Source organism: Balaenoptera ricei, chromosome 6, assembly GCF_028023285.1.
Source record: "Balaenoptera ricei isolate mBalRic1 chromosome 6, mBalRic1.hap2, whole genome shotgun sequence".
NCBI classification, from domain to species: domain Eukaryota; kingdom Metazoa; phylum Chordata; class Mammalia; order Artiodactyla; family Balaenopteridae; genus Balaenoptera; species Balaenoptera ricei.
Genome location: NC_082644.1, coordinates 78,759,902 through 78,781,839, shown reverse-complemented (window position 1 = coordinate 78,781,839; position 21,938 = coordinate 78,759,902). Strand labels below are relative to the sequence as shown.

Sequence of the window (21,938 nt, the reverse complement as noted above, 5' to 3'; positions counted from 1 at the left end):
GCCAATATCACAGCCTCACAGTTTCTTGATCCCATCCAGTCCCCTGGCCTTCACCTGTTCTCTATCTGGTCAGCCCACCTTGGACCTTATCATCATGCAGAATAGCTCTAACCTACAGCTTACAAAGAAAATTACCCTCTGGGATGGCTCCCATCTTTCCACTTCTACCACTCTTATCAAACTGGCTTTCCATTTTTATTTTGAACCTTTATACCTGCCTTATTCCTTTGGCTCCCCAGTCCTATTTTAGCCCTACCATCTTTCTCAAAGCCAGGACACTGTGGTCTATCATTTCAAAGACAGTATCCCTTTGTGTTCGAGAACCATTCATCTCCATCACCCCCAGCTTCCCACAGTCTCTTGTTCCCTTCTATCTCACTCTGATACATTCTAACTCCCTGTTTTGTCTTTATCTAATCTCAGGTTCCTGAGCATTAGTGACAAAAGCACAAAACAATATAGATTGGTTCATTTTCTCATTCACTTAACCACTACTTACTGAGCAATAACTATGTACAAGCAGCTATTGCCATTGCTGTTTGGCAACTCTTCTCATTAGGCATTGACCATTAATTCCTATCAGAATTTTCTGGTAGGAGCACTGGAGCACCAGGCCACCAATTTCACCCAGTTCCCCCTCTCTCTGCAGGTGACCTTCACCTCAGAACCAATAGTGAGATCCAGACCGTTGTCCACACATGCTCACTTCCTTTCCTCCCCAACGTGAACTCCCTAAATCTCCATTCACCTTCATTCTTCTTTAGGCTCAAGGCACCAAGGTCCCTCTTCCTTTCCAAACCTATTCCTCTCTACGTGCACCCTTCGTGCTTCCTGTCCCAAGTTCTCACTGTGCTTCTCCTATGCCACCCACTGTGCTAGGTGCTGGGGACACAAATAGGAATGAGGCACAGCCCTGCTTTCCCAGCTAGTGGAAGAACAGATATGCAATTACACACTCACACACAAACACACGCACAAATTCAATCAGGGTGACCATATCATTTCTCTGCCAAACTCAGACATGTCTGAAAGTGAAAGGGATATAAAAAATACTTAATGGAGGTGAACTGATTTACCGTAGGCATAAACCAGTGCTGTCCCTGGCAAAATATGATTATGGTCACACTAATTACAAGATAGTATGGCACCTTCGATTATGCAGCCATTAAAATTTGCCTAAAATTATTTAGTAACATTGGAAAAGGCTCATAATACAACGTTAAGTGAAAACAGTATATAGAAACTGAGCATAAGTTGGTCGAAAAAAAAAACAAGACATAATAACTGACATTTATTGAGTATGCAGTATGTGCCAGGCACCATTCTAACTACTTTCAACTAATCCTCACAACAACCCTATGAGGGAAATACTATTAGATCTTTTTCACACATAAAGAAACTTAGGCACAGAGAGCTTAAGATGCTTGCCTAGGTTACCCCGGCTAGGAAATGGCAGTATTAGGATTCAAACCCTTTTGGTTCTAGACCTATGATCCTAAATACTCCAGGACACTGATGAGATGAAGGGAGATAATGTAGGTGGGCAGGCAGATGTGCAATGAAACTCCCCTTCACTGTTCAATCAAGCATTGGTGCTAAGAGCACGGGTAACCTCCTTGTCCCCAATTCTTTAAGCCATGTTTCAGTTCTCACCTCCTAGATTCTCTCTACAGCACTTCTCTGTAGTGCGACCCTCTGTGGCTCTCTGACTCTGTGTCTTCAGGGCCTCCCCGCCCCCTTCATCTACTCCCTTTATCCCTTGCCTTCTCCATGGAGACATTCCTTCAGGTTGTATTCCCAGCCCTCCTCTCTCTTTGTGCTTCACATCTTAGCATCCTATGCCCTTCCACAGTTTCACTTATATTGAGGTGGTGAGTGCCAGTCTTCACTTCCTTCCTGCTCTAAATTCTCTTCTTCCTACTGGACATTTGCATCTGCATGACTCTCTACCTGCCAACAACACTAAGGCTGATCCTACCATGTTGTTCCCAGCAGACTGCCTTCATTCTACAGACAAGTCCCCATTCTCCGGGTCCCCAGGCTATAAACTTTGCTCTCTTCACCTTCTCCCTTCTCCTCAACCTCCACTTGCATTTGGTTACCAAGCCATGTTGAATCCACCTGTATAAGAGCTTCTCAATCTATTCTCTTTCCATTGTCACAGGTTTTGTGTTTGTTAACAATAACTTTTCCCAACACAATAGGCTCTCTGCCTCTTCCAGGTCATTATGCACAAGGCTACCAGAGAACTCCTCCCAGGCAGGACTGAACCATACCGCACTACCTGTGGCTCCATTGGTACTTGTCTTGCTTAACAGTAGTTATGGATAAAAATGTCCTAGGTCCATGGGCTTGCCTGGTGGCACAGCAGTTAAGAATCCGCCTGCCAATGCAGGGGACATGGGTTCGAGCCCTGGTCCGGGAAGATCCCACATGCCACAGAGCAACTAAGCCCGTGAGCCACAACTACTGAGCCCGCATGCCACAACTACTGAGCCTGCACCCTAGAGCCCATGAGCCTCAACTACTGAAGCCCACGTGCCTAGAGCCTGTGTTCCGCAACAAGAGAAGCCACCTCAATGAGAAGCCCGCACACCACAACAAAGAGTTGCTCCCACTTGCTGCAACTAGAGAAAGCCCGTGCCCAGCAACAAAGACCCAACTCAGCCAAAAATAAATAAATAAATAAATAAATTTATTAAAAAATAAAAAATGTCCTAGGTCCTTGGGAGCAGAGACTGTCTTATGGATTACACAGTGGACTCTCATGTGTGTTGAATCAATAGGTTGTTGCCTCCTTCTCAGGGACCTTCAATATAATTCTTTATCTTCCTTGATAATGTTGAAACTCCATAGCCTAGTCATTTAAGGCCTTATATAATCTGATTTGCAGTAGATTTTTTTTTTCTTGTCCTATATCTCCTTTCCCTTATTCTAGTAGTAGCATCCTCTTTTCTTTTAGGGAATTGTCTCTCCCCATTTGGTGGGTTGTCCATCCAAGGTCAACATCCCCCTCACTTCAAGGCTGGACATGTGACCCAAGCTGACTCACCAAAACACCACCACCCCCAGAAAAAAGTGATTGGCCTGCAAGTGGAGATATGACCCAAGCAGGAAGAACTGGAATCTCTTTCAGGGGTTAATTTCAATACTGGGTAAGAGAGGTACTAAGAATCAGAAGAGCTTTACTGCCTGTGGAAAGGGCCTGACTGAAAATGAAGCTAACACAGGAAACAGATAAATAACTGACATTAGCACTACCTCTGGCTTTTCAGCTGGACAGACCTACAATCGCTTTTCTGAAACTCTTGAATCTAGATGTGTTTCGGAAATTCGTAATTCTTCAGATAAGAAAAGTACAATGGGGCACATGCTGGAGTGTATTATACAGACCTCTATCTGGATCAAGGACAACATCCTCATAATCAAACTCAGTAACAGATTTCTGCAACCAAACAAATTAATGCCCTAATTAATGTCAGTTTAGGTCAGGATAGGTTTTTGCCATGAAGAAAGTACAGATCAGATAAGGTTTGGTTGCAAAAAGGTTCAGCTTCTGCTTTCAGAACTGCACATAAAGGCACGTGGATCTGTTTACACCAACAGATTCCCTGCTTCCTTATCTGCTTATCAGTTCTATTTAAGCAGTATGAGTTAGGTTTTTGACACTTGTACTCAAGGGTCCCATCTGTATTCTTTATGGGCCTCTCTGTATTTCGGTTTTATTCTCCACTACTCTTCTATACGTAGCTCACATTTGAGTCAAATTTAAAAGACTATGCTTTGATTCTCTCTATTAAAAAAAAAAAAAATCATGTGACCTCCATGTTGCATATGCCTTATAAATCAAAGCTATCCAACCAGGAGATGGGGAACCTTAGCTGGTTGATGTTCTGGTAAGATGTCCCAGCCCTACACCACTCTCCAAGGCTCTCAAGGGAAAAGTGTGGCTTTCCCTACCCTCAAATGGGAGAATCAGATGCCACCCTGATTCCTCCCCCTTTCTGCTTCCACCAGATCCCCAGGGGCAATCACCAGAAACCGGAAAATCACCAGTGCTCCACTACAGAAACCCCCAAAAACCCTGGCATTCTCTTATTTTTCCTTTGAGCAGCCTTTGCATCTCCATGGAGTCCTTATAGATCATATAATGCTTCCTATGTCTTGTTTTATTTATATATTCATGTTCATTATTAGGGCACTTGATAACACAGCAAGCCTGTGAGGTGGATGGAGCAGGTGTTAAGGTCCCCAAAGTGAAAAATCAGGCACTGAGGGTCAGGTTGGTAAATAAATAAAAGGTTTGAAGTTTCACTCAAACCTCTGACTCAGTCTGGTTTTCTTTCTGGTCTCTTTTTCCTCCCAGGGTTAACCCAAACTGAAGAGTTTATTGGCATGGATTGTTCCTTCTTGGTACACTTAGATGGAGAGATGTAATCTGTTGAACTAGTGAGAACGTTGCATGAGTAATTTCACTTTAAACTATGTACAAATTTAACTTTGATAAAAATAGAAATTCACAGATACATACGTATGTATCTTATAGCATGCATGCGTGTGTATAAGCACTCATTTTTACCACCCATGAAGACAAAGTCAGCTTCTTTGTCATTTAATCCAACCTGAATTAGCCAAGTGATAAAGTCCGAAGCCAGAGCGATGCCAGAGCGATGCCGGGAGATACTTTAGCCTTGGGGAAAACCCAGACACTGCTTCACATAACTTGAACCAACAACACAAATTCCCCTCCCTGCCCAGGGGATGTTTCTGGGTCAGGACTCCCTCCCTTAACCAAAGAGTCAGACATTGCTGGACATTTTCCCAGCACACTACCCTGCTTCTCTGGCTGACCTTTACAGTTAGGACCTCTGGATATAAACTCATGAAAGATAGCAATAAGGCAAATTCAGCTGCCTTGGGGCTCACAAAAATGCAGTGTTTCATTTCAAACAGACCCCGAAAATCCCAATGGCCACATACAAGCCATTCCTAGTCTATGAGGTTAAAGCAACAGACCCACCATCATCAGGCCAAGCACTCTGAACTGCTTTTTCTCATGAATGGTTCCCCCACTCATAAGAACCTACGCATGTGAGAGTGGCTAGCAGAGGTCAAAGCTAAAGTTCTTGGGCATGGAGGTCAGAGCTGAGGTTCCTGCCTGGTGCAAAGGCAGATGCATCACACAAGGATCAACCTGGGAATCCCACATCCATTTACAAATGCCTAAGGATATAACTAGGGGAGGACAGTCCACTCCCACACAACCCACCAGACTAGCCCCATCCCCTATTTCTAATGCCATCCATGAGCACCCAGAACTCACTCTCCACTGTGTACCAGCACTTCAAGCATTCCACATTACTCACAGGTCAAAACCAACCAGCAGAGTGGGAGGCCGTCAGGGCATTGCTGAGCAAGGTTCTTCCTGCTGATTTGGAAAATGCTTCTTCTAACCTTCCTCAGGTAAACCACATTCAGAATTAAATGAAATATGGATTCAAATATGATCTATCATAATATACCAAGGCAAGATGCTTTATAAAATATTCAGTCTTCAGGTATTTTTTGTCCCTTTCTCCCATCTCCATTGAGCTTATCCTATACTCTTTAATGGACTACAGCAAAGATCAACCAGGGAGGGGAGCATTACCATGGGAAATCAGCCGGAATTGTTCAGAACCCAACGGAAAACTATTTTTAAACTATTTTAAATTGTTAGTTGAAGTGGAAAACCAGTTTCCCTGTCTACAAAGCTCTGATTTAGCTCTTTTGACTTGGTCATCAAAAATGTATTTTCCTGATCTTCAATGAGCTGCATCTTCCATTATAAAAATGTCTTCCATTCTCCATATCTAAATAAAGTCTGAATCTCACTTATTTCAGATTCAGATTCAACAAACCTTCCACAGCAAGCTTAACTATATGCTGGGCAACACAGAATCGACTCCCTCTATTATCTAGAGATTTATCCTTTTACAGATGAAGGAACAGGGGCTCCATTAAGTTCAGTGACTCTCCTGCTTTCCTGGACCTTGCAAATGGCATCTGCAGAGCTTCCAAGTCTATGCGCTCAATGGCAACACCAGGTAAAACATTTTCCCCAGTATTGCTTGCAGCTGGCTTTATCTTTCTGGAATCTTGCTCAAGATAAGTTACAAGGTTTGGGGAGGGGTTTTTGCTCCTGGTGATCTCAGTTTGGAATCAAGGATTCTAAGCACCTCACAGAAGGATAAATACAGCTGTTGCATACTGCAAACAACCTTTACAGAGGACCTTCTCCCTGGGTTCAAATAACCAGAAGTTAATTCCTACTGGTTTGTAGATTTTGTCCAAACAAAGGTTCACAATTAACATTATGTCAGGTCTTATTCCTTTACGTCTTTTCTATCCTCTAACCACTATACCGCTAGTTCAAAGGGTCAGAGCACACGATTAGGAAGGAAGAACTAGGCCTGTTCTTCCATCCCTGTGCAGGCCAACAGGCAGACGTACCTACCCTCAGCCACCCGGGGTACAGAGGTCGAACTAAATATTAAGAGGGTTTGGAGTCAGGGCTTGTAAGGGAAGAAAGGAAGGGCTTTCTAGAATTTCAGAATTTCGAGGCATAACCATTCACAAAATATAAACATTATGTGAAAACCTACCAAAACAAGCGCTATCTCTATAACCAAAGACAAGAAAACCTTCATTATTATTCCCTTCCAGGAAGTCAAGTATGTCCTTTCTGCCTGTTGTTTGCTTACTTGCTCTTGTGTTACTCTCCATATCCTATCTTTCGTGAACATGAGAGGCATGCCTATTCTTTTCTGTAGAAATCTCCAGGCCAGAAATTTTACCTCTGGTGGCTTTTAAATGCTAAGATGCTATACAAAACATGATACTGAAACTCTGAATAGACAGTCAAAACCGTACCTTTACTGTGGTGGAAAGTGACTACCTTATTCACCTAAAATATTATACAGAAAGATAGCAAAAATACTACCAGGGGGCTTCCCTGGTGGCGCAGTGGTTGAGAATCTGCCTGCCAATGCAGGGGACATGGGTTCGAGCCCTGGTCTGGGAAGATCCCACATGCCGCGGGGCAACTGGGCCCGTGAGCCACAACTACTGAGCCTGCACGTCTGGAGCCTGTGCTCCGCAACAAGAGAGGCCGCGATAGTGAGAGGCCCGCGCACCGCGATGAAGAGTGGCTCCCGCTTGCCACGACTAGAGAAAGCCCTCGCACAGAAACGAAGACCCAACACACCCAAAAATAAATATAAATAAATAAATAAAATTAAAAAAAAATACTACCAGGATATTAAATGACTTTAGAAACAATAACAGGTCTCAGTTCCAATCTGTGACATATAAGGTGGGACCCCCCCAAGCCCAAAAGGGTAAAAATAGGAGAGCATTCCAGAGACATTTGCAAATAAATTACTGCCCTCAACTGAACCACAGCTGGTTTACTGATGGAAAGAAAGAATAACAAAAGGATGGCTCTTACAGTGCAATGATATTGCATGTGTGAACTCAATTTACCACCTGCAAGACTTAGCTTAGGTTATGCTCCTTTGATCTACAGAGGAAATGCTTTACACTGTAAGAATAGCTGATCTTTTTACTCTGGTTAGGGCATGAGTTCAACGGGTTCTCTGTCACCTCTGTAAGCACTCAGTTTCCTCACTGGCATTGTAAAAACCACAATAAATCATGTTTGGTGTTATTTGTATGTAAACTTTCTTAGTATCACTTTTTAAATGAAAATCCATGGATCTTCACTAGAAGGCCCTTTGTAAAAAGTCAGGCCAGGTTGCAGGATACTGCAATGTTTGCTTCTTCACAAGTGGGTTCTGTGACAATTTCTTCTCCCCCACTCTGCCAGCTTCCGAACTGTGTAAGTTCTATTTGATGAGTTTATTTTGATACAGATCTTTCTGCTTTCGTAATTCCTGAAGCTTCTCAGGTTCAAGAAGTCCAGGTCGGCTTGAACTAAGTATCTGTGATTTAAGACTGGATGTTTGCTTCCAGTCTACTGAGCCACTAAATCAGAATTCAGGGAAATGGGGATTTTACTTACTTCCTCCTTCCCCCCATCCTCACAAGCATGAGTAGGCCTGGACCAGACAGTCCTAGGTCTGAATCATGCCCTTCCCACTGTCTAGCTGGGTGACCCTGTGCAGGTCAACTTCTCCATAGTATTAGGTTCCCTGTTGCTGTATGTGAAGTAATATCCATCAAAAACGGTCGTTTTGTGGATTACGAAATAAGTGTATGGTCAAGAACTATTCTTCCAAATATGCCTGTTTTATGAGAGATGCTCAACGTTAACTGAACCTGAGTGATGCATCTGGAAAGATTATTAACATGACTACTTTTATTGTTAGCCTTCCCTGTTACATTCTCCAGTCACGTGCAGCACCCAACTTCAAGCTCGTGTAAAAAGACTTGAACAGACTCAATGTTTTCTTCCAGAGAAAAAAAGAAGCAGGTAGAACCCTACCAAGCCATTAGAATGAAACTCTCCTGAAGATGATAGGCACTCAGGCAAGAAAATCTGGCTGGCTGTCCCTTCCTTCCTTCCTGGTGTGTGTTGGTCTCGGGGACGGGAGACACAGATGATGCCCCTTGCCCTAGTCTCAGCCCTGCACAAGGTTGGCTTCTCCGCAACATGCCCTCCCTCTGGACCCGCAAAGAGCAGCAAGACCTCCCGCCCCCGCTCCTCCGATGCCCCCAGTGCTCTTTCTAGATGCGGCAACAGCAGCTCTGCCTGCTCTCGGTGCCGCGTCCCCAGGCAGCCGAGAGTCCCCGTGCTAGAGCACTTGTGTTCCTGGACATGGAGCTCGACAGCATCAGAAACCGTCTGTGCTCTCCTGCTCCAGTGGCCCCAGCCGGCACCCTCCTCTCTCCTCATCCTGGCAGGGCAGGCAGGGCGCGTGCAGCCGGAGCAGTCCCACAAGCGCGTCTGCTGTGAGGGCGCCCCCAACACCCTCGCCTCCCTACCCCTGCAAAGTCTCACCAGGGTCAGGTCAGGGCCCGCTCCTCGGGCCAGGCCGGGAGAAGCGAGTGGGAGGGGTGTAAAGATGGGGGTGCACTTTCTGGGACCCGCGTATACAGCCTTTGTCACCCCATTTCTTGCAGGAAAGAGAGCGAGGAAGCCAAGACCGTATGGAGGTATCTCCAAATCTGTTGCGCTTCCAATACACCACTCAATTCACGGTCCCCCAGCCGGGCAGCTCTGCCCAAAGCCCGCGAGCGGCACCCCACAAAAGCCCCGCGCCCCGCTGCCTGCCCAACTCTCGCCCCACCGAGCCTCCGCGAGGGCAGACTCGCCGTTTTCCAAAGCAGAGCCCCGTCAGCGGTCTCGGAAGTTCTCCCACCTCCCGCTCCGACTCCCCAGTTGGGAGCCCCACGCGGATCCAGCTCAAGAGGCGAAGAAGCCGGGAGGTCTCCCCTCAAACCTTTGCTCACGCCGGGTCCGGTGCCCTCTTCTCTCCCTCCTCCAGTCTAGCTCCAGTCCCAGCGGTTCTCTCCCCCCTAGAAGAGGAAACTTCTTTCTGGACTAAATTCAGGTCCGAGCAGGAAAGGCTTTCCCTTCCCCGCCTCCCCCTTACACCAGCTCTCAGAAACCACAGGGAGCCGGCACCAGGGGCGCGCTTACCCTCTACCCCCCAAAGAGCCCACTGGTCCCCGACTTTCCACTGCAAAAGTTCCGGTCGGGTCTGAAACCACCAGGAGGGTATGTACATTCGCGATTCTTCTAGAGACCCTACCTATGCCTCGTGACTTGCAAGAAACAAGCAAACAAAACACAAACCCCAGCAACTTTAGGGAGCGAATATGTGTGTGTGTGTGTGCGTGTGTGTGAGAGAGCGAGAGCATCGCTCAAGAGTTAGGGCGACAGCTGCAAGAGCACATCTGGAAGAGGGGGAGGGGGATTGACGAGGAGGGGACCAGCGCGACTCCCCCCAGCCCCCACCCCTGCCCTCTCAGCTTCAGGACCGAGAGCCCGAGCAGCCAGCGGTTACCTGTCCTAGGTTGATGAATCCGTACTTGCTGGCTATGCGGTTGGCCTCCGGGAAGCCGCCGGCGATTTTGACTGCCCAGTGGTTGGTGTAGACGCGCGTCCGGCACACGGGGAGCAGGCAGCCCCCGAGCAGCGCCAGCACGCACAGCAAGTCCAGCCGTCCCGGGCAGCAGCAGCGGCTCCCCCAGCCCATGGCCCCGGCTCTTCGCTGCTCCTTCGCTCGCTCGCTTGCTCCGCGCACTAAGCTGCGCGCACAACTAACTTCTCCGGCCTGGGCCGCCCCGGCTCGCAGCCCTGGGCGATCGGCAGGAGGCGGCGAGCCCCCGCAGGGAGCAGAGCAGCGAGCCTCGCGCCGACTCCTAGACCATCCCTGGGGCTCCGGGGACCTGTGCTCCCAGCTCTCCGGCCCGCGGGGCGGTCGGCCGGCGCTCCCCGGCTCGGGCGCAGGAGGCGGCTGAGTAGGGCGGGCGCCCTCCCGCTGCTGGGTCTCGCCGGGCTCGGCTCCCGGACTCTCCGACTCGCCCTCGCTCCTCCCGGGGCCCCCGAGCGCGGCGGAGGCGGCGGTGCAGGCAGCGGCGGGGCGCCCCCTCTGCTGGCCCAGGTTCCGAGCGCTCGCTAGCTCTCTCCCCGCGCTCCCTCCGGCTCCGAGCGGCGCGCCGGGAGTGTAAGTGGCAATGGCAGCAGCACCCGCTCTGCATAAATGACTCCCCCCGCCCCGCTCGACACCCCTCCTTTCCCACATCCCCCTCCTCCTCTCCCTCCTCCGCCCGCCCGAAAGCGGCCACGGCCAGGCGCCAACCAGGTCCTAGCGCCGCCGGGTTCTTCAGGCTGTAGCCTCCAGGGTCCTGAGCAGCAAAAGCGAGTCTTTCCAAAGGGCTGGGAAGAGAGCCCCGGTGTGGAGGTTTTACCCCCTTCTCCCCCCTCCCTCCTGGATTTGTATTAATTTACCGCCACTTCCCGAAAGACTAAAGAGATTTACAAGCTGGTTCTAGTCAAGTGCCCCGAAGATTCATTCATCCTAGCTCTGAACCTCCTCAAACAACGAGGTATTTAAGGAGGTCACTTGCGTGTCAATTGCCGAACAAATAACCCGAGATTTTCACTTCGTTAATTCTTCACGCTTTTCAGCAACTGTTTATTTTACACATTCTGCTCCCGGGAGAAGCTACCACACAGGACCGTAAGGCGCATCGACTCTTGCAAAAGCCAGCCACGGCGGTTCCAAAGCCGAGTCTGCTGCCTGCTGACTTTCGAAATCCGTGCTTCCAATACTAGGCAACGCCACGGAAGAGTAAAATTCCAGTCGCGCAACTGGGGAAAAATGTTTCTGTGTATATTCGGTATGAAAGTGGATGGAGTTGTTGGGGCCAAGGAAATAACTTCATTCATTCGTTCCACTGAGTCTGATGAGGGCTTCTTTTTCTCCACCAAGGGAGAAGTTTTGCAACTTTTTCAAGCACGGCCCTGTAACAGTGAGAGACTTTGATAGAAAAAGGACCACAGAGGAATTTCGAATGAAATAAATGTGTGACTGCGCCGCCTTCATTGCTGTATCTTGCGCTGTGACTGCAGCAGGCAGGAGGGAGCACGGATTAACCCGCTTCTGCTGAACCACCTCCCCGCCTTTTCTGGCACAGGGACGACTTCTTGTGAATAGAAAATGTACCCCTTATGAAATAATTCAATTGACCTTAAAAGTATTCACTCTGTCCCTAACCCGGGCCCCCCTTTTCCCTCTCCTTTTCCCATCCCCCATTCTCTTTCTTCCTAGGCATTGGTTAAATGTATTTGAGGGTAATTAACCCATCACACCTATAGCTTTGGGTAATGATTCTTTTATCTGCCTAGGGCTTTACTTTCCTCCCTTATCCTCTCAGCTGAACCATAGCTGCAGACACAAAACATGTAAATTTTATAAAATTCATAGTTAAGTTCATAAAATTATCATTTTATGACATTTTACACATCGTATAATGTATGCCCTATTATTTACTCTTGAAAACAAACCCACCAAATAACCTTATTCCCACACTACTGACGAAGAAGTGGAAGATCAGAAGAACTAAATCATTTGCAGAAAGATATGTATTTTACTCATTTACTTATTTGACTGGTTGGACACATCTTTTGAGCACCTAGAATGTGCCAGGCATTGTGCTAGATACTGGAGAAAGAGGAGGAGGGGGAAGATGGGGAGGCACCAAGGACTAATGGAATTCAGACTCTCTGAATAACTCTAAATGTGCTTTATTGTTATTGTTGTTATTTGTAGATATTAAAGCATAAGTACTATGCTTATGCTTTGGGCTTTAGAGTTTCGGTACAGCCTTGCTACTGGCTAGTCCCTTTGCACATTCCCTCTTCAACCTGGAGCCTAGAAAGTTTACAACCTATTAGGTCACTGTTAATTGCCACCCAGACTACCTGCATCTATTCACAGGGACATTGGATTATTCCTCTAGAAGCTGATGGATTTCACATGGGATGGGAAGACCTCAGCCAAGATCCAATTCTCAATATACGCCAGTCAGCTGTATTGAAGAATTGAAGGCGTTTGCTGTCAGATTGGAGGGAGAGCCTGTCGGCCAATGATCCACAGGAGGGTGGCCACTGTGAGGACTACACAATCTACTTCATGAGTCGAGTTTGCAGCATGGCCTGTGGGTTTCTCTGTGACTCTGGGCCATTATTGTTTAGGACAGCAAAGGCAGCACAAAAATGCTTCTCTTTGAAAGCTACGTTGCCTCTGGGCTTCGACTTCTGCATGAAATGAAGGGGCATCACCACACCAGGTCTCCTGAGGCCTGGAGGTTGTTTCCTAAGAGTGGCAAATTTCTCATTGATATTTTTTCTCCAGGGTGTGTCTCTCTTTTTCTTTCCACTAACACTCTTGCCTTCTGTGAGCATGCCCTGCTTGTAACACACACACAGCATACACTGCATTGAGCATGAGAGAGAATTGGAAAGTCAGGTAGGAAAATGGGCAACCACTTTTCTGCTTTGTAAACCAATCCCTGGGCCAGCATTTAGCTTACTCAAAGGGTGTATTCTTCCATTTGGATGCATACTTATTCAGAAGGGAAAAAACTAGCTCTGTTCAAAAAAATAAAAAAGATTTGGAGCCCCCATTCATCTGTCAAATCAAACATATGAATGTAGATTCATTCATCTTGGTGTCCATCGCTTTCACGGTTCTCTTCCACTTCAATTATGTGTGTTTTCTCAAAGAGTGGGATTCTCAAACCTAAATACTACTACTCCCACTGGTGCACAAGCACACCCTGCTTCCTGCTTTGAGATCTACCTTAATGAACTCATTAGTTTCCTTGATTAGAGCCAGTTGGCCAGAATGAAGCTTCCAAATAAGGATCAATAGCTGAAGCAAAAAAACAACCAAAAAACAAACCTTCTTTCATGACCTTCAGCTTTGTTGGTTATCACACTCAGCCCTATTATCAATGCCTCAGTAGCCAAAAGAACAAGGAACTGACAGAATAGTAATGATTAGTGCACAACCATCACTAACATTGGAAAAGAAGCTGAAAAGCTAAAATCTAAGTCTTCCCCAAATGCTTCCTTTTTGTCTGCTAAGAGTAGCACCCACGATTTGACCCTTCTCTCTCCCTCTGTAACATGCCATGTGGCAGGAAACTAGGCAGTTTTAAGTTTTACTCTGCCTTATACTTAGCAACATATTACTTGATAATGAGGCCCCACTAGTGTTTGGCCTCTCTGCCAAGGTCCCTCACAGCTCTAACAGAAAAATCCAGTGAAATGAGATGAACAGAAATCCAGGCAGTTTAGTACAAGAAGTGAATAAGAACTCCATAGGACTCATCTTGAAACTCGGCAAATGGGAATTATTCTGGGAAGAGTTTGCCTTCTGAGACATCTCATTTCTTCCTCTGCTACATCCTTTGTTGGAAAATGACCTTTAAGATCTCTTCCAACCTGAGATTCTGTGAATCAACAATAAATTGGTAATGGAAAGTTTGGAGCTGCCAAGGGGGAAAACTGCCCCTAGAAATTTCACTGCCCAGTAGGGGAGTCAGTAAATTTATGGGGATTCTAATCACTTTTCTAGTATATCAAGTTCAGAATCGGCAGTGGAAATTTGTCAAATTTAATAATGGTAATAATAATAAATGGTAGTTATTATTACTGTTTATTAAGAACTAGTTCTATGCCAGGCACTGAGCCAAACACATTTCACATCTCATTCACAGAACATCGGAGCTGAAAGAGACCTTAGGTATCATAGACCCTAACTTATTTATTTAATAGAAAAGAAAATGGAGGCCAATACTCTGTAATAACCTATATGGGAAAAGAATCTGAAAAAGAATAGATATATGAATATGTATAACTAAATCATTTTGCTGTACACCTGAAACTAACACAACATTGTAAATCAACTATACTCCAAAATAAAATTTAAAAAAAAATTACACTGGGTTTCATGTTTAAAAAAAAAAAACTAATTTGGAAGACATTAATCCTATCATGGAAAAAATAAGTTAAGAAATGGATGAATAATAGAAATAAAACGAAGGAAGGAACTATACAGAAAGAAAGTAGATCAGTGATTGACAGTTCTGGGGATTAACTGCAAGAGAATACATTTAAGGCTAAGAAAGTAATCTATATCTTGATTGTAGTGGTGGTTATATTTGTCAAAACTTGTCAAATTATAAAATGAATGCATTTACTTTTATATAAATTATACGTCAATAAAGTTGATTTTTTAGAAATAAACAAAAAAAACAAAGGAAGGGATACATGGACCAAAGATAATAGTGGGCTATGAACCTAGGATTAACATTAATCTAATTTGCAAATTTGGGTTAATAAATTCAATCAGGAGAATGGACACCTGACTTAACATTTCAGATTCTTTAGATGTTTAACTACCACCATCTAAAAATATGACCCATGACACATATGAGCCCAGGAAAAAAGTTAATTCAGGGCTTGATATTACCTTTTTGTATAATATTTAAATAATGGGACACTAATAGGTGACTAACGTCTTGCAGATTTTGGGAAGCTTTTGCTCCTTCTTCAACCTGCTTGAAGTTGTCTAAGATTGGCATAATTGGCCCTCATCTGTGGACATTTAAATCCTACAAAGACAAGCGGGGTCTCAGAAAGCTTTCCAGTTGGAAGCAAAGTGTAAAGATTGTGGGTGACTTCCTTCAGATATACATATGAAAGAAGTGACACCAACTCTGTCACCTTCTAGCTTCTATCCCTCATCACAGAGCAGTATACCCATCAGGATGGATATGGTGGATGGATGTGATGTTCCCCTCTCCCTAAATTAGACTCTAATTCAGGGAAAAGCAGGTAGAGAGGGGTGGGGGGAAAAATCAAAGCAATAGGCTTGGGTCTTGGAGATTTACCCACCAAAAGGAATGAATCCTATGACAATGGCAGCAGCCATCCCCTAAGAGTCAAGACTTGCTCTCTTTGTAATGCCTCTGGACCATTTTCTCCAAGACGTTTTATTGGCTCTTTTACTCTTAAACCTCTCAGAGAATCAGGGGTTTAATAACTACTGACTCAACTGATCTTGTTTGGATTAAGTTGAATGGACCCTTGGAATTAAAACATTTTTTGAGTTCAGGCTGTGTAGCTCTAATTCAATAATGCCAAATGATACACTGTAATTCAAAGCACATCTGCTATGACTTTTACTTGTTTATCTGAAGCAAGATAAATTATGACAAAATTATTTCGCAAATACCTTGTATTAGTACATCCTTTACACTTACTACATTTCACCATTTCCAGAAACTGTATACCTAGATCACTCATCATTATGTCATGTGCATGACATAACTTCATTCTTCCCATGGTGTATTCTGGATGTAGTTGTTACACAACAATTGTAAAGCTTCTGCTCCCTACCAACCTTCCCTAAACCTACTTCAGATTTTAGGAATGCATGAAAAAAGAACATTTTATGTCACCCTTAACCTTTAGAAGCATGGTAAATAAAGGTATTTATTAGTAAGATACTCCAGAGCTGAACCTCATTGCAGTAGTTTGCCTGGAAAGAAAGGAGTTCAGCTTACACTTAATGCCAGTGAGCATCTACTATTCTTTATTGTTCTGTAGAGAACGGTGGCAAAGTTCTATTTTCAAAAAGGTTATCCCATACTTACAAATAATTCATTGATAAAATTTTATTTGTCTAAAGGCAGTGGAAATACAATTCAACAGGACGCCTCTTCAGGGCTTTCCAATTGTAAAAACGTGTAAGATTTCCCTGGCTTTTTATTTACAAGTTTCCTGCGATGGCTCAAAACCAGATCCTGCATTAAAAAAAACTATGATTTGGACTCTGGCAGTGCTACACTTTTAAGTCCTATGACTTAGTTGGCTCCCCCAGAGTATCAAGAACTGAGTCCACTAAATCACTGGAAACCCTGAGGCAGGTTTCTCTCTTCAATTTTCTCCAAATATGAGCAGGGAAACTTGATTCATAGATGTGCTAAATAAGACTATAATATAAATAGGCTGTATAAATGCTAAATATTGCCTTCTGTGAGTGAAGATGAGACCAAGTTTTATGAAAATACTGTGCATCATAATTAGAGTTTGGGTGAGGAAGACATTTCTCTAGTACTGCTGTTCATTTATTTAAAAAATAATTAGAGTACTGTTTAGAGATCTGGTAGAATATTGAACCGTGAGAGGTGAGCATAGATTGAATCCTGTAGGAAAGAACAGGCAATATATTTGGTATCATTAATCCTTTCTTATGCTAGTCTTTGTCATACATATTGTGCATGTGTCCATACAGATACAAGCTGGCAAATTCACAGGATATTTGCATGTTGACATTTTGGCAGCGAAATGAAAAATGAAAAGATTTTGCAGAGAATGTCAGCAATGCAAAACTTAGTGACATTCTATAAAACTGGGCTAAGCATTACTAGGAAAAAAAAAATCTTAAGGGATGGTGGAAGTTAAGATTTCTAGGCTCGGACTTCCCTGGTGGCGCAGTGGTTAAGAATCCGCCTGCCAGGGCAGGGGACATGGGTTCAAGCCCTGGTCCGGGAAGATCCCACATGCCGCGGAGCAACTAAGCCCATGCGCTACAACTACTGAGCCTGCGCTCTAGAGCCCGTGAGCCACCAACTACTGAAGCCCGTGTGCCTAGAGCCTGTGCTCTGCAACAAGAGAAGCCACCGCAGTGAGAAGCCCGCGCACCACAACGAAGAGTAGCCCCCGCTTGCCGCAACTAGAGAAAAGCCCGTGCGCAGCAATGAAGACCCGATGCAGCCAAAAATAAATAAATTGATTAATTTAAAAAAAAAAAAGATTTCTAGGCTCAAAGGAGCTGGGTGCTAGATGTTAGATGAAAAACTTACAGGCAAAAAGCTGATCACCTAAAGGTCAGGGAAATATTCAAGGCCACACCACTGACTAGATGAAAGAATTGGATGCACATGGAATTGATTTTGCATTTAATAATCTGGACACTTTGGAAAACACTTTTTCTACCCAACTGTGTTGTTTGGGGGTGAGCTCTGGGTTTAGCAGATGGAGTCTCATGATTTGAGAGGTGTGAGGTTCCAGAAGTGGTTCAGTTATGTGTGGAAACTAATGACTCTGAAACAAATGATCTAATCAATATTCTATTATCCAATAGCCCTTTGACTTACATTGGGCCTGGAATGCTGCAATTTCTCCTGTGTTAGTCATGCCTTCTGTATGTTTAATGATAAACTCTCTGCCAAATGGAGTCTAGGCAGGAACAGGCCTTTTCCGTTCTACAAATTCAAAGTAAAATTCCCTGAAAGCAACGGGATCAAAGGAAAAGAGGAAATTGGCAAATCTCTATAGCCAGGGTGAAAGTCAGCCCTGTCACACTGATTGGACAAATAATAACCCCGAGTGCTCTTGAGGACTATTATTGATAGAGCATTGACAGAGCATTTCTTTAGACTTTTCAAAGTACTTTCAGGTTATTATAATATTTACTCCTCAGAGTGACACGCCAAATAAGTGGAGACATCGTCATTATTTTAACACTGTCACAGCCATCTCAGTCACTTTACAGATATCGAAAGAGGGTGCTGAAACGATGTTTGCAGCTGCACACAGCTACGGAGTGATGGGACTTGGCCTGGAAGTCAGGATTTCTGAATCCTGTATTTGTGCTAATTCCACTATCCCAGAGTTACAACAAAGTCCCTACAAAGATAAGCCCCCTAAAATATATACTTCTGTCCTATTCCCATGCCTCTACCAGTCACTCATTGTGGAAAGTTTTTGTGTTGTTAGCCGAGGAGGAGAGACTGGAGAATTCGCAGCTAAGGGCCTTCCTTCAGGGGTTCCTGAGTCCGTCATCAAGTAGCAGTTACCCCTCCCCTCATCTTTCTTCACCTCAAAGTCCAGTCATTTCTCAGCTCTGTCCCCAGATGGATATCCAAATCAACACCTCTCCAAAAGTTTCTAGGAAGAAAGCAGACGTGGGATTCATTGTGTCTAAATGCTTTTTCTCCTTTCTGACTGAATTCAGAGGTTTTCTTTTCATTTGCTAAGTTTCCAGGTCCTGCAAACTATGGATGTGATTAATTGCAATGTGCCCATATGATGAAACTCCACTAGTTTTAGGAGAGGCAATTGTGAAGTCTTGTTGGAATTCATTATAATGGACACTCTCGTAAAGAATGGTTTTAAGGTTCTCAGTCAGTTACATGCTTACTTTATAGGTGACCCAATTATCAGAGCTGTTCTTACTTGATGGCCAAAGGTGCATTTTTAAAATTGGACCTTTTCCTTATATCAATTATACCTCGATAGAGCTATTTTTAAAACTGTGTTCTTGGGCTTCCCTGGTGGTGCAGTGGTTGAGAATCTGCCTACTAATGCAGGGGACACGGGTTCGAGCCCTGGTCTGGGAGGATCCCACATGCCGTGGAGCAACTAGGCCCGTGAGCCACAATTACTGAGCCTGCGCGTCTGGAGCCTGTGCTCCGCAACAAGAGAGGCCGCGACAGTGAGAGGCCCGCGCACCGCGATGAAGAGTGGCCCCCGCTCGCCACAACTAGAGAAAGCCCTCGCACAGAAACGAAGACCCAACACAGCCAAAAATAAATTTAAAAAAAAAAAAAAAAGTGTATGGGTAAAAGCAGCAGATGCCACAAGTAAGATTCATCACAGGTGAGGCAGCATCAACTGCATCTCCTTCCCTTTAGAGCAAATTTAATTCCTTCACCCTATTATCCCCATTTTTCGTCCCGTATCTCCCTTGTTCCAAGTTTCCTATCAATTTGTCTATTCATCACATATTGTCCTTCATCACCCTGATCTTCATAAATAATAATAAATGAGAGAAAGTAGTTCAAACAATTTGAGAAAAGGAAATATATAACAATATTTCCACTGCTGAAACATGGCTACTTTCATATTTATGTACTCTCTCCTAGTATTGGTATGAAATCAACTATATCTTTACTAAGTTATAAACACAATATACACTTTTATATTCTGCATTTTTTATATAATGTATACTACAAATATGTCTCTGTGGTCTTTGTAATTATCATTTTAATGATCATACTCCATTGGGTTGATGTATCATAATTTACTAAACTCTACTAAGACATTTAAATTGTTTCCAATTTTTCATTGTTGTAAATAATACTGCAGAGAGTATCTTCATGAATACAGGCTGTGTGTGTTGTAGATTTTTTTTCCTTAGATGAATTAACGTCTTTTGGGTCTCTCATGCTCCAAAAATTAGAGAATGGTTTGCAGCCTCAAACTTTAGAGGGACCAGGTATGTAATTTAAACAAGAGAAGTGGGTCAGTAAATATGGTGAATGAATTAGCTCTTCTCTCAACTCTGATAGCATTCCCCAAATCTACTTCTCTGACTACCAGGATTGCTGCATCCATCCATCCATCCATCCATCCTTCAGTCAGTCAGTCAGTCAATACTAGTATTAAAGAAAACAGGCCCAAAATGGAGTTGCTTATGCTAAGACCCACATCAACAAACTGAGACTTCACTTAATTACAGTTTTGACTCTCCCAGAAATGGACTCTTAAAGCAGCCAATCAGGAATCACCTGATCAGCAGTTAGGCAATCTCCTGATAAACCCCTGCCATCCCCTATAGGGAAAGTAACCTTGCAAGAACCAATCTGCCTTTTTCTGTCTAGTATAACTTCCTTGTTCTTGCTTCTTTCTGCCTATAAATGTCTTTCATTTTGTACAGCTCCTCAGAGCTCCTTTCAATCTGCTACATTGGATGCTTCCTAATTCATGAATTGTTGAATAAAGCCAACAAGATCTTTAAAATTTACTCAGTTGAATCAATGACTAATATAGAAGTCACAGTTTCATAAAGCTTTAAGCCATTTGTTGAAACACTTCAATTGTTATATTATTATTTAATTTGTCTAATTGTCAATGCTAAGTGCTGACACTAAGAAAGAAGGTGAGGGGGTGAAGATACTGCTGGAGTGGTCCAGGCAATTTCATGGAGAAAACAGAGCTCGAGATAAATTTTAAAAGATAGGTTGGGGGTTGAGTTTGAATAGAATGAAAATATTATACGATTTTCATATTTGGTATACTTCTCAGTGCCAAATCTCAGGGAGCTTAAGATTTTAAGAATTTTTTTTTTAATTAATTTATTTTTTTTGGCTGTGTTGGGTCTTCATTTTCTATGCGAGGGCTTCCTCTAGTTGCGGCAAGCGGGGGCCACTCTCCATCGCGGTGCGCGGGCCTCTCACTGTCGCGGCCTCTCTTGTTGCGGGGCACAGGCTCCAGACGCGCAGGCTCAGTAGTTGTGGCTCACGGGCCTAGTTGCTCCGCGGCACGTGGGATCTTCCCAGACCAGGGCTCGAACCCGCGTCCCCTGCATTAGCAGGCAGACTCTCAACCACTGCGCCACCAGGGAAGCCCCAAGAATTTTTTTTTTTTTTTTATAATTTTAACCAAAGTTCTCTAACTCACAAGGAATTTCTCTTCAACCAATGAGAATCTTTATGACTCTCTGTTTCCCCTTAAGATTAAAAGTCAATTTCTGAGCAAAGTATGAGGATTTGAGCTCTTGATTGGATTAGGGGAAAGTGCTCTGTTCTCTGAGACTTTTAAAATCCATTCAAAATAATCTCCTAGTCTCCAGCAAGGCCAAGGCAGGAAAGTGGAATACCATTAACCTTCCCTGTAAAGGTTGCCAGTCTGCCAACAGGATTCCCCAAATGCAGCTTTTGGCTGCTCCAGTAACCAGAGCACAGAGGTTTGTTTCCAATAAGTTCAAACATCCTGAAGGATGCTTGATGGGTCTATAAAGTAATTTAAAATTTACTTGAAACTCTGCAATCTAATCAATAACACCAAAGGCCTTACTCAAGTGAAACAATCAACAAAAATCACCAATTTCCTGTTCTAACAAAGAAAGAATGGCCATTTCCTCTCTCCCTTCAGGTCTCATTCATGCAGGTTTTCTCTTTAAATAACATATGCATTAAGGGTTTCAAGTATTTTCTTTAAAAATGTTCATTTCTTTCCTGTCACTCTTCCCTCCTTTTCTGCTTAAAGTCTTTAATACATCTTGTCTGCAATTTTAAGTATTTAATTTCTTCACTGCATTATTTAAAGAAAAGACAATTTTGAGGATGCAGTATGCATGAAAGAAGTATGACTCCATGTAAAAATTGAAGAAAATTGTGTTAACACCGCACTGCAGCAGATTATTTAGTACAGAATATTCACGAACTCTTTTTCCTTAGTGTATCCTCTTGTAAATATGGACTAAATGACCATTTTGCTTACTGTGTCAGATAAATACCAATGAAGAAAAGACCTTCAGGAGCCTGAAGAAAGGAGATGTAAGTAAAGGTAGGTCACTCTATTCTGTAAAAAACATTTAGAAATGGGTCAAGATAAAAACAAAACTAGA

General features: G+C 43.9%; 1 protein-coding gene across 9 annotated transcripts in view; it reads right to left on the bottom strand.

The window, feature by feature from the left end:
- The window catches only part of PCSK5 (proprotein convertase subtilisin/kexin type 5), a 464,350-nt gene extending 453,640 nt beyond the window's left edge, over positions 1 to 10,710 (bottom strand). For all 9 annotated transcript variants that reach the window (XM_059924937.1, XM_059924939.1, XM_059924938.1 and 6 more), the window contains exon 1: positions 10,011 to 10,710. In XM_059924937.1, coding sequence (XP_059780920.1) covers positions 10,011 to 10,202 — 192 coding nt within the window. In that variant the 5' untranslated portion in view covers positions 10,203 to 10,710. The remainder of the gene's footprint in view (positions 1 to 10,010) is intronic.
- Between the last annotated feature and the right edge of the window lie 11,228 nt (positions 10,711 to 21,938).